We start from the raw sequence: 12794 nt of genomic DNA, 5'->3' as shown, positions 1-12794 counted from the left end.
ACCTCTAATAAATACATGACAGAAAAGAAAGAAAAACGCATACTTCATATGATTGTTTCAACAAAAATTTAAGATTTGCATAAACTGGACAAAGCAAGGCATATTGATTTTATTTACTACCTCTCAATGATGTGGTTTATTGCATGAAGATTGCTCGACTTCTGCCAGGTATAAAATAAGAGAACTAGTAAATAAAGCAGGACTCACAAATATGTATTAAGAAATGCAAAAAAGATAGTCAAAATAAAATAATATTGGCATGGATTATAGAAAACGTTTTAGAATTGTATCAGTGATGATAATATTGATCATGACGAATTCTATCTTTCATCTCCTCTCTTTAATACTTTTTCCGCTTATATATCTTTAAAACATTAGAGAGAGAGAGAGAGAGAGAAATGAACCACACAGTAATCACAGAGTTTGTCCTCCTAGGTCTTTCTGATGATCCTGCCCTTCAGATTGTGATTTTCCTCTTTTTATTTATCACATATATATTAAGTGTCACTGGGAACCTGACTATCATCACTCTAACCTTGGCGGACTCCCATCTACAGACGCCTATGTATTTCTTCCTCCGGAACTTCTCTTTCTTAGAAATCTCATTTACAACTGTATGTATCCCTAGATTTCTAGGGGCAATTATCACCAGAGATAAGACTATTTCTTATAATAACTGTGCAGCCCAACTATTTTTCTTTATTTTCATGGGGGTGACTGAATTTTACATTCTAACTGCCATGTCCTATGACCGCTATGTTGCCATCTGCAAACCCCTTCATTATACAACCATCATGAACAGGAAACTCTGCACCCTCCTTGTGCTGTGTGCGTGGCTGGGAGGGTTTCTGACCATTTTCCCACCCCTTATGCTTCTCCTTCGGCTGGATTACTGTGCTTCCAATGTCATTGATCACTTTGCTTGTGACTATTTTCCCCTTTTACAACTATCTTGCTCAGATACGTGGCTCCTAGAAGTAATCGGTTTTTACTTTGCTTTGACTACTTTGCTATTCACTTTGGCATTAGTGATTTTATCTTATATGTACATTATCAGGACTATTTTGAGAATTCCATCTGCCAGTCAGAGAAAAAAGGCTTTCTCCACTTGTTCCTCTCATATGATTGTCATTTCCATTTCTTATGGAAGCTGTATATTCATGTATGCTAATCCCTCTGCAAAAGAAAAGGCATCATTGACCAAAGGAGTAGCTATCCTCAATACCTCTGTTGCCCCCATGTTGAACCCCTTTATTTACACCTTGAGAAACCAGCAAGTAAAACAAGCCTTCAAAGACATGGTCCGTAAAGTAGTATTTTCTACAAATAAGTGAATTTTTATTATGTCAAAAATAAAGGGCACTCTAAAAGAGCAATTAAGTAAAACCTTAATATTCCTAAACTTCTTTATAAGTATGCTCATTCTTTATAGTCTCTTTATATGCAAAATTATTGTTAATGTAGTTGTTTCCCATTTCTTCCAATTCCATACCCAAGTTTCTCCAATACATGCTTAATTGACTTATTTTAAAATATAGTAAAGTTTATTTTTCCTGCAAAATTTTCTGGAAGTGAAATGTATTTATTTGAGATACACTCTATAATGTGAGGTAAAAAATAATACTAATTCTGTTACTATTAGTTCCTAAAAGGGTGCATATAATATCACATTGTATATCAAGTGTAAAGTTTAAAAATTAGTGTGTAATTTTTTGTATTTTCAGGATGACATTGATAATTCCTTTACATTTAAAGGATCTATATGTTTTTTATTAAATACAGCTCTATGAGGCAATATGTATTAGTGCAGTACACTTTAAATGTAGAGCTTTTTACTTTGTGAAATCTAGTACATATTTTCAAGATAAATATTGAGCCTGACATTAAGTATTATTTGTAGAATTTTCATGTTCTCTATCATTTTTTAGAAAATATTTATATTTTTAAAAATTCAGAATAGATGCAATAAAACTAAAACACATGGTGCTGTCTCGAACTTATTGAGTATCTTTATCAAAGCTATTATTGGTTAGGTGTTCATTTTTCTTTTATTTTTTAAAGATCTGTTTAATGGAGATTTATTTTCTGTCTTTGAATGGGTCACTTTTCTGTTTCTTTATGTTCCCTGTAACCTTGTGTTGATATCTACCCATTTGAGAAAACAACTACCTCTCCCAGTCTTTTTAAACTGGATTGGTAAAGAAAAGACCATCACCAGTCAGTCCCCCTAGAGATTCTGGGGGCCTCTCAAAACTTTTCTGAGGATGTAGCACCTCAGACTTGTGTTTTAAAGATAAAGGTTGTAATCTCTTGCTCTCTCTGCTTCTGTAACTATGTCCTGGAAGCAACAGCATACCAGCAGCTTCCAGGCATCTAGAGTATGTTGGGTCCCATAAAAACTGAAAGATGCGCTAGACAGACACCAGTCCTCAGAAGCACCTGAAAAACCCAAATATTGGACACATGCTCCACTCTTTTCTTTTTCTCCTGAGGGAGGGACCACTGAGCTGTATTTGCCTCAATCTGCTGTAAATGGGTCCAATGGAGCATAAAATTTCCAAAAAATCCTTTTATGGTGTCATAAAACATACTTTATTTAAATTAAATCCTTCTAAATTAGTTGAATCTCACTTCATGGCTTAAATTATGTTCAGAGTTTTGTGAACATTTCCTGTACGTTTGAAAATTATGGGTAGTGATAGTTGAGTGCAGTGTTCTACTAGTTCAAGTTCATTAATCGCATGATTTAAATCTTCTGTACTTTTACTGTTTTTATCTTACTGAGCTATTTAAATCTCCTTATATAACTATGGAATCGTTTCTTTCTCCTTGTAGTTACATTAATTTTTTTATTTTTTTGAATATTAACACTGTATTTTTATGCAGACACAAATTTGGAACTGTTAGATCTTCTTAGTGAATGTGAGTTTTTTATCATTATGAAAACCACCAACTCCTCTCTATCCAAAGTATACTTTTTTCAGTAACATCAACATTGACTAATCATGATATGGTTATACCAGCATTTTTTAAAAATATTGTTTACATAGATATATTTTATCTATAAATCATCCCCAGAATAATATGCTAGCATATTATTCAGAACATCTATAACCAGGTATATATTTTTATTTCTTGGTTATTTTTTAGGTATTCCCAATAAGGCCATATATATGGATAAAGAAAGAGGATATAATGAAGCAGAAATTTGTTTCAAAGGAGTCTGAGTCATCTGTTCATTAGCTTTACTTGTGCCTTTTGGACCTGCTCAAGTCTGATCTCCTAAGTACTATCTACCTTTGATGACAGATTGCTGCTGCTAATCACCAGCATTATAGCTCAGAGGGTCCAATAACACTCAGTTCAGTATGGGAAGCTCCAATCTAATGGTCAAATGATGTCCTTTGGTTTTGCTTTTAATCTCTGCTAGGACCCAGTAGCAAGCTAGGTAGCATTGTTCAAAAGGCAAATGCATATCTGCAATAGGTTGTCCCATAATCACAGTTTGTGCTGTGAATCTCCACTTGTGGCAAAACAGAAGTGCCATATAGCATTCTTATTTGTTATTGATGCTTCAAATTGCATTAGAATTTCTTGGTCATTTGGCCTAAGCAGAACAACACTGATACTAAAACCAGTACTAAAATTTCATATGGAAAGACAAGCATGCAGTAATGATTAAGAAATCTTGAGAAATGGGAAATATGAAAGGACTAACCATAGTGATATTAAAGTATAACATAAAACTTCTATAATTAAAACATGCACTCAGGCATGAAGAGAAAGATCAATGTAGTTAAAAATATAAGTGATCCATTTCTGAGGATACCTGTTTAAGTAGTTTTAAGTTTTGAAATATCCTCATGGTTTCGCATATTCCAAAGACAGAATTTCATGAAGAAGAATGAGGGGGAAAAAACCTAAAATTGAAAACACAAGTAAACATAATTTTAAAACAAGTTGATAACCATGTAGGGGGAAGAACAAAGAACTAATACATGTAATTTTGCAAGATAATATTTTGACAATTGGTTATCAGTAGGACAGACACCACAAAAAAAATGAACTTTATTTGGTAGAGTGTTTTCATAATAATAGGAGTATAACAATTCTGTGTGTGTTGCAGAACTGAGTAGTTGATAGGTTAGCAGATTGTTGTTGGAGTTACAGTTGCACTGTGGGGGAAAAGAGATATAAATGTGGTATAAGAGAAGAAGTGGGAAAATTCTGTTATTAGACTGGAATAAGAAACATCAATGTGAGACTATTATTTTTTAAATGTATTTCCTTTCTCTGTTCCATAAAAGTTGCAAGGTATAATGATAACCCAATAGCAAGAAGCCCATAAAGCATCCAGATTTGGGGCTCTGTGTACCATTTCTTGCAAAAAATAACCTTTGAGAATTGGAGAAATATCCAACAAGCATATGAAAAGATGTTCATTAATCATCATGGAAGTCAAATTCAAAACCAAAATGAGATACCATCTTACACCAGTCAGAATGGTTATTATCAAAAAGTCAGCAAACAACATGCGTTGGTGAGGATTTGGGGAAAAGGGAACCTTTGTGTACTGTTGGTAGGACTGCAAATTGGTGCAGCCACTATGGAAAACAGTATGGTGATTCCTCAAAAAAACTAAAAATAAATATACCATATGATTCAGCAAATCCACTCTGGGTATTTATCCAAAGAAAACGAAAACACTCATTCAAAAAGATATATTTATCCCTACGTTTATTGTAACATTATTTACAGTAGCCAAAATATGGAAGCAACCTAGGTGTTCATCTATGGATGAATGGATAAAAAAGATGTGGCATACAATGGAATATTATGAAGCAATAAAAAAAAGAATGAAATCTTGCCATTTGCAACAGCATGATGGACCTAGAGAGTATTATGCTAAGTGAAATAAGCCAGGCAGAAAAAGACAAATACCATATGGTTTCACTTATATGTAGAATCTTAAAAAACAAAACAAAACAAAAGACTTTTAGAAACAGAGATCAAAGAAGATAGCCACCAGGGAGAAGGGTTTGGGGGAATGGGTGAAAAAGGTGAAGGGGAATATAGTCAATAATATTGTGATGTTTGCCTAATTTTCAGAGAAAGTCTTAAAATAGTTGGATCTTTTAACCACTGCAATTTAATAAACTTTATTTTGGATTTTGAACATGCTACAGTAATATACTATTTGTAATTGAAATTCTTCGTACACTCTCTAAGGAAAGTAAAACTTGGTGGCTGAATTATATGTTTCATTGGCTTAAAACATAGTCACTCCAGAAGGAGATTTGATTTTGCCTGGTGAACACAATGCAATATACAGATGATATATTATTGAGCTATACACTTGAAACCTATATAATTTTATTAGCCAATGTCACCCCCAATAAATTTAAAGATAAAAAAACGTAGTCACTCATCAACCTCATAATACTTTAGAGGTAATTGGAGACATTATTAAAAAGTAGATGTCCTACTAGCTTGTGGATAAGAGTGTAATAAATCAGTCTAAATTTAAAAGTAAATTGTTAGGAGGCCTAGAAAAAAACTGGAGAGCTATCAAGAACTAGGAATAAAAAAATAAAGGTAGAAAGTGAGAGAGCGAGAGAATGATCAAGGAAGAAAGAGAGGCAATTCCGCATCTAGAAGACTGAGAAAACATATGAAAAAAAGGTCTAATAGGATTTTTCAAATGAAATTTACTTCCTTTTCCTTGAAGACAATCAATAAAGATTGCTCACAAATACACATGTGGTAAAGACAAGATACTTAACTAACTTCTTTCTGCTTTAACTCTTTATCTGAATAATAAAAATACTCATTTCAAAGGGTTTTTGTTGTCTATTTGGGGAAAAAAAATGCGTTAATTTAAGTGTGTAGTCAATGCCTGTAATCAAAAATATATATATATTGCTACATTATTGTTAAGGAGCTTAAGATACAAAATATGAATAGAATCACTTTTAGGATACAAAAAAAGACAAATGAATAGAATTTCATAAGTAGAAAATCAGGTTCACTATTTCTACTAAAATATATTGAATAAATACTTTTAATGCTTATTTTAATGTGTATGAATTATAAATCAACACACCTCAATGTCTACGTATTGTCCTATATATTAACTAGTAGTTTGTTCAACCTTTCCTATTTGTCTTTTTTCTGTCCCACTTTCAAATTCTCTCATGTTTAAATCCTATAAAAAAATCTTCACTTCTAGCATTAAATGCATACATGACTTATGTCCATATTTATAAATATGAAGAAAATAAGGATAAATTGCTAAATGTAAAAATCGTATTACACTTACATGTATATATAGTATATGAGTATTATATTCTTCTTGTAATAAAACTTTTATCTCTCATTACAAAAGTAGGAAAATAAGTTAAAAGATCCAAAGCCTGATTTCCAAATATTTATTTTCTTGGTCCATAAATAGTCTCACAGTGAGAAGATGTCATATTCACAAATATTGGCAAAGGAATTTAACATTAAGATCTAATAAAAGTAAAAGATATAGTGAAGGAAAGCAGTCAAAAGCAATAAAAATAACTCATAGCAAATATCGTTGTGATATTAGCCATGGGCCATGGGAAAGCTTTCTCTGAATCAAAAGGGTCAATTTTGGAAAAAAATTCCTCATCAGACTTTATTATGTTGTCCATATCAGAAGTCAATCAAATCATACCAGAAATCCAAAGCAGTGTTTTCTAGATTTTATTCTAGTATGGCAGAGAACTCCACTAGTTTGCCAAAATTCAAAGGATATTAGCACATGAACCCTCTTGAGGTTAAGTCCAGAATTTCTGGGAGAAAAGTATGGATTTCTTGTACAATCATAGGAGAGTCAAATTCTAAATCAAACTTTCACATACTCAGTATCGCCTCTTGTTTATATATTTGTCTCATTACCTCAATTATTTTATTTTTTTATATTTTATTATATTTATAAAAGTAATTTGCCCGTATCTTTTAATTATGTCTCTCCTTGGCACTTTGTTTACTTAATGAATTCCCCTGAGCCAAGAAGAAAGACACAGATAAAATAAGTCCAGTTCCATTGTATTGTACATATACAGGACATTCTATTTCTATTTTTCAAAACAACATTTGCAGGAAAATATAAATCTCTTATGCCTAATGAAAACATTACTTAGATTTTATAGATGTATAATCATAGAATTACAAAACATTCATTTAAAATTTTTGCATAAATACAAAAAAAGTTTAATAAATGTTTTATGTTGCATGAAAAGGGGGCAAATGAAAGAGTACTGGTCTGCCACGTGTAACTGAGCTTGTACACAGAGCTTGGGTGAGAGACAAAAAGCAGAAATGAGTTTTATTATAAATTGTTCCGAAAATTTTACAACACATGGAATGAAAGATATTGTGGGTCACATATGACTAATATACCAACAGAGAACTATGATCCCTGAGAGCCACGAAAAAATTAAATCACCACACTTGTTTTGATAGTACAATAGAAATCAAATAACTTGCTAATTCAATTTACCAGCTCTGAAATTATGTAAACATTTAAGCAAATCAGATGATTAAATTTAAGGCTAAATCATCAAGAAGAACCAGAAGTAAGTAAATTTGTTATTCTACAACATAATATTCCATTTTATTTAAATGTTTTAAGGTATTATTTGCATAGATTTTTTGTAGATTTACATTCCTTTCAATATTAAAAGTTAAATAATTGTTTACTACCAAAAAGACTATTAACAGAGCCCTAAAACAGGAACCCAGAAGAAGGTCTTGGATTGTTCATTACTGTTTTCTAAATTTAATGGTATTCTATTATAAGATAGGACTATAAAAAGACATCCCCTATTAAAAAGAATCTCTTTCTCAATAAATGTAATATTGACCATCTACTTGTTCCTTTGTTATAGCAATATTATAAACAAAAGAATGAATTGTACATTGTATGAATTAAAATGTTTCTAGGCAATTATTTATTATAATAACTATTTATTTTAATAACAAGTTTACCTTTCTTGTTTGTCTGGCCTTTTTATCAGAAAAGGGAAAAAAAATGTTGTGGGGAGGGTGATAGCATCAACCAAACTCTTAAGAAAATAATGTAGTAGAGAATGCCAACAAAACATTCCCATGGATAAACATGTGTGTTCTAAAATAAGATGATGACTATGTTGACTAGTTGTTTAACTTTGTAAAAGTTTTCTAAATTATGTGTGCCAAATATAAAACATGAAGGCAGGCCTGAATAATCTCTGTAAGCTTTCAAATTCTGTATTTAGGTTACCCACAATCTAGACTGTTTTTTATAATATTCAGAAAAGGAAAATAAAAATTATATATTTTCACATATTATAATAAAAGGAGCTAAATCTATTAAAGAATAATTAGAAACTTAATTTTAAAGAACTATAGAAGAAATAGCTTCTGTTTAAATGTTAGCACAAGATTTTTTTAATCCACAATCTGTGTATTTTCAAAGAAAAAAGATAAATATTTAATTTCGGGTACTATTCATTACTTTAATGCAAGGTTAAATAGAAGTCGAAGAAGGTTGCTAAAGGAGAACATGTGTTTTTGAATTTCATAGATTATTCATCAAGAATATGTTTTAAATTTTATAGTCTAGCCTCAATTCTGATTTTTTATGTTCTGAAGGGGGAACATATATTTTCTGTTCTAAAGGGGAGGAAAAAGAATCAGCAATGAAAAACACAGTACCCACAGAATTCATTCTTCTAGGACTATCAGATGACCCAGAGCTACAGATTGTGATTTTTCTTTTTTTAATTATTACATATGTATTAATTGTCACTGGAAATTTGACCATCATCACCCTAACCTTGGTGGACTCCCATCTACAGACATCTATGTATTTCTTCCTCAGGAACTTCTCTATTTTAGAAATATCCTTTACAAATGTCTGTATTCCAAGATTTCTGGGCACAATTATCACCAGAGACAAAACTATTTCGTACATTGTACAGTTCAATTGTTTTTCTTCATTTTCATGGGTATAACTGAATTTTATCTTCTAACCGCCATGTCCTATGATTGCTATATGGCCATCTGCAAACCCCTGCGTTATACAACTATCATGAACAAAAGAGTCTGCATGTCACTTATCTTTTGTGCTTGGCTGGCAGGATTCTTAAATATCTTCCCACTAGTTTTTTTTCTCCAGTTAGATTACTGTGGCTCCAATGTCATTGATCACTTTTCTTATGACTATTTTGCCCTCTTGCAATTATCTTGCTCAGACACCTGGCTCCTAGGAGTGATTGGTTTTTACTCTGCAATAGTGATTCTCCTTTTCACTTTGATGTTAATAATTCTATCCTACATGTTTATTATTAGGGCAATTCTGAAACTGCCTTCTGCCAGTCAGAGGAAAAAGGCATTTTATACATGCTCCTCTCACATGATTGTCATTTCCATCTCTTACGGAAGCTGTATATTCATGTATGCCAACCCTTCAGCAAAAGAAAAGGCGTCATTGACCAAAGGAGTAGCCATTCTGAATACCTCCATTGCTCTTATGATGACTCCATTTATATACACCCTGAGGAACCAGCAAGTGAAGCAAGCCTTTAAGGATACTATCCAAAAGATTATGTTTTTCTCTAGTAAATGAAAGTACTAATACTGTTAAAAGAACAAAATTTTTTTTTTTTAGATCTCTTGAAGAGTTTATTTTCTTTTTTAAATTTTTTAGTAAGTTTATTGGGGTAACATTGGTTAATACAATTATATAATTTGACATATATATATTCTACTGTGTGATTACCACCCAAAGTCCAGTTTCCTTCATATATTTGATCCCCTTTACCCACTTCACCCTCTCCCTATCCCCCTCATATTTGACCCCTTTACCCTGTCTACCTCTCTCCTCCTTCCCCACCCCCTACCCTCTGGTAACCACTAGTCCATTGTCCATGTCCCTGAGTCTGTTTTTTGTCCTGTTCATTTGTTGCTTTTAGGTTTATATTCCACATATAAGTGATATCATGTGATTTTCTACTTTTTCAGTCTGGCTTACTTCGCTTAGCATGATTATCTCAAGATCCATCCACGTTGTCGCAAATGGCAGTATTTCATCTCTTCTTATGGCTGAGTAATATTCTATTGTATATATGTGCCACAGCTTCTTTAGCCAATCATCGACACTTCAGTTGCTTCCATGTCCTGGCCACTGTGAATAATGCTGCTATGAACATCAGTGTGCAAACATCTTTTTGGATATGAGTTTTCAAATCTTTGGAGTAAAGACCCAGTAGAAGGATTGCTGGATTATATGGTAGATCATTTCTTAGGTTTTTGAGGCACCTCTATACTTTTTTTATTTCCATATTAAAATTTCTCAAACATTAAACTCAATAAATTTGATAAAACTGAACATTGCTTCAGAATGTTCTGTACATTCAAATGATTACTTGGATGAAGTAAAATATCTAGGTTAATGATCATGATTTTGAGTAGAAGCGGTTTACTTTCGAAGAGACATAGAATATTTAGTTTGATGAAGAGAGTGTCAGGATACAATGTGGATTTCTGAACTTTTCATTCTTCATAGGTAATGGAAATGAACGTTATTAGAAAATGTCGATTCTGTTTGGCATTTGCATGAAATCAAATAACCACAATCACCCAGGGCAGGGAGTGGGAACAAAATATAAATATCTACGTAAATATATTAAATGATTAGAAACATATATTAAAATTCTTTATACTATTAACAATAATTATGATATAAAGAGAAAGAAAAGGAAAAGGAGGAGAGGTAGAAAATTAAAAAAGTTTTTGCAGCAATTACTGTTTTCCAGATCCATTTTTTTCTTTGTATTGGTTCATTTAATCCTGCCAATAACTTTATGAGGTACCCACAATTATTATTCTCTTTCAGTCACAGGTATTTTTCTTTAAGTAGATTAAATATCTTCAAAAATTAAAAAAAAAAACAACGAACAACGTAAAACATATCAATTAAAATGCACGAAACTATGATAAACTGGTGTGAGTTCAACTTTCTGGGGAACTGAACTTCAATTGGCAGATCTAGAACTAACTCTGGAGGTTTCAGAAGTAGGGAAGAAGAATAACATCTGTTGCTAAGATTTTACACACTCTCCTTTATAGGCAAATTATATTCAATATTCATTTTACAAAAACTCTTATAAAATTAGCATTATTATTCTTAATGTATAAGTGAATGAACAGAAGGAAACTGAGTTTGAAATTGTAGCTTTCCAAACTGGGATTTAAACCACTTTTCTTAAACCACAAAATCCAGATTAATTGGATAACTTTCATTTTCGTTTGTAATAATTTAGGAATAGAATTCATGTTAAATATTAGAATTGTTAAAAGGCTTTCTAATGTGTGATTTACTCATTCAGCCTCTACTTACTTATGATAGGTGTTGGAGATATAGTGATGAAAAAGAATGATTCTTGCCCTAAATTTTCTCAAATTCTAACAAGGAGAAAAAAATAACATAATTAAATTTTAATTTAATAAATGTAACAATTTAGGTCTAAGTTGCCTATAGGCCAGGTAATGTCATCACTGACAAAGAAAATGTGAGTTTTCCTGCCTCTTCTTCTAGCAGAAATATTGTAAATTTCATAATCATTGCTAAGTATTGGTTAATTTTAACCCTAAATTCACAAGCATAGGATAAACCTTGTCTCCCTTGGCTGTCAGTTTTCACTTTTATTTTCTTTCTTGGTTATAATCTTGTGTGTTATTTTTAAAAATCATATAAATTCCTGAGTAAAAAGAGTTACCGAGAATAGAATTATGATGGTCACCAAAACTCTCTCCAAATAGGGCTCCCTCTAACTCCAACCTGTACTGGGTATTGATCATCTCAGTTTGACATGTATACTACTTCATATCTATTATTCCCTCAGGTCTATTTGAAAGAATTTATATCAATGACCACAGTCTAGATTTCTAGGAGATGTCAAACTATTTCAAGCATTTATTGTTTTATATTCAGGAAATACTAAAATATATTTCTCAAATTAAATCACGCACATAAAAAAACAATAATAATAACATACATTAAAACTCTAAGATGATATCTTGTAAATAATAGTGATTTTTCATAAGCATTTTTCTTAATTTAATATCTATCTATATATGTATGTTAACAGCTTCTTATAAGCAGAATAAGAATCTTGCAGATATATAATTTCTTTCTAATTCATATATGGCTGTGAAAATTCATTCAGACATTATTTCTAAAAATATTTTTAAAGCAACTAGGTTGCAGGCATGTGCTAGCCATTTGGGTTAATAGAATAAACCATCTCCACCCTATAGGATTTCAGGCAATGGATAAAAAAGGTAGATATTTACAAATTAGTCTTTTATAAAAACATGAAGTGCTATATCAATTTAAAAGATGGGGTTGCTCATAGCATTTGCAATAGTCCAGTGAAAATTCCCAGTTAAAATAATAAATATAATTAAGTGGATATTCTGGACAAAGAGAATCATGATTGCAAATAACAGTTGTTAAAGTTATAGAAGTATATGGTGAATCATGTGGAAATAAACAGAAAGCAACAAGTAATGATTACTTCCTTTCCATGAAAGAACTAATTTTATCGATTAAATTTATTAAGCACAGAAAAATAATTCTATAAAACCAATACCACTTTCCTCATGTGAATATTGTTTCAAACTGTGTTAAATATTTTACCTATCCTTCTAAGATTTTTAACAGTCCCTTTAAGTGGATATGTTTCTCTCCTCCTTTAAATAATGTACCAATTCCCAGAGGA

The 12794-nt window shown here is 31.6% G+C and overlaps 2 protein-coding genes across 2 annotated transcripts; both read left to right on the top strand.

Moving 5' to 3' along the window:
* The first annotated feature begins 382 nt into the window (after positions 1–382).
* On the top strand, positions 383–1334 carry LOC120596753 (olfactory receptor 6C3). The gene has a single exon (XM_039855215.1). The coding sequence runs from the start codon at positions 399–401 to the stop codon at positions 1332–1334; it is 936 nt and encodes a 311-aa protein (XP_039711149.1). The 5' UTR covers positions 383–398.
* Positions 1335–8701: 7367 nt separating this feature from the next.
* On the top strand, positions 8702–9637 carry LOC120596755 (olfactory receptor 6C3-like). The gene is given in 2 exon segments (XM_039855217.1): positions 8702–8979; positions 8982–9637. Coding segments are annotated over 2 exon segments (927 nt in total). The 5' UTR covers positions 8702–8708.
* The last annotated feature ends 3157 nt before the right edge of the window (positions 9638–12794 follow it).

Source organism: Pteropus medius, unplaced genomic scaffold, assembly GCF_902729225.1.
Source record: "Pteropus medius unplaced genomic scaffold, Ma_sr-lr_union100, whole genome shotgun sequence".
Taxonomy (NCBI): domain Eukaryota; kingdom Metazoa; phylum Chordata; class Mammalia; order Chiroptera; family Pteropodidae; genus Pteropus; species Pteropus medius.
Note: the sequence above shows the minus strand (reverse complement) of the source record. Positions and strands in the feature narration are given on the sequence as shown.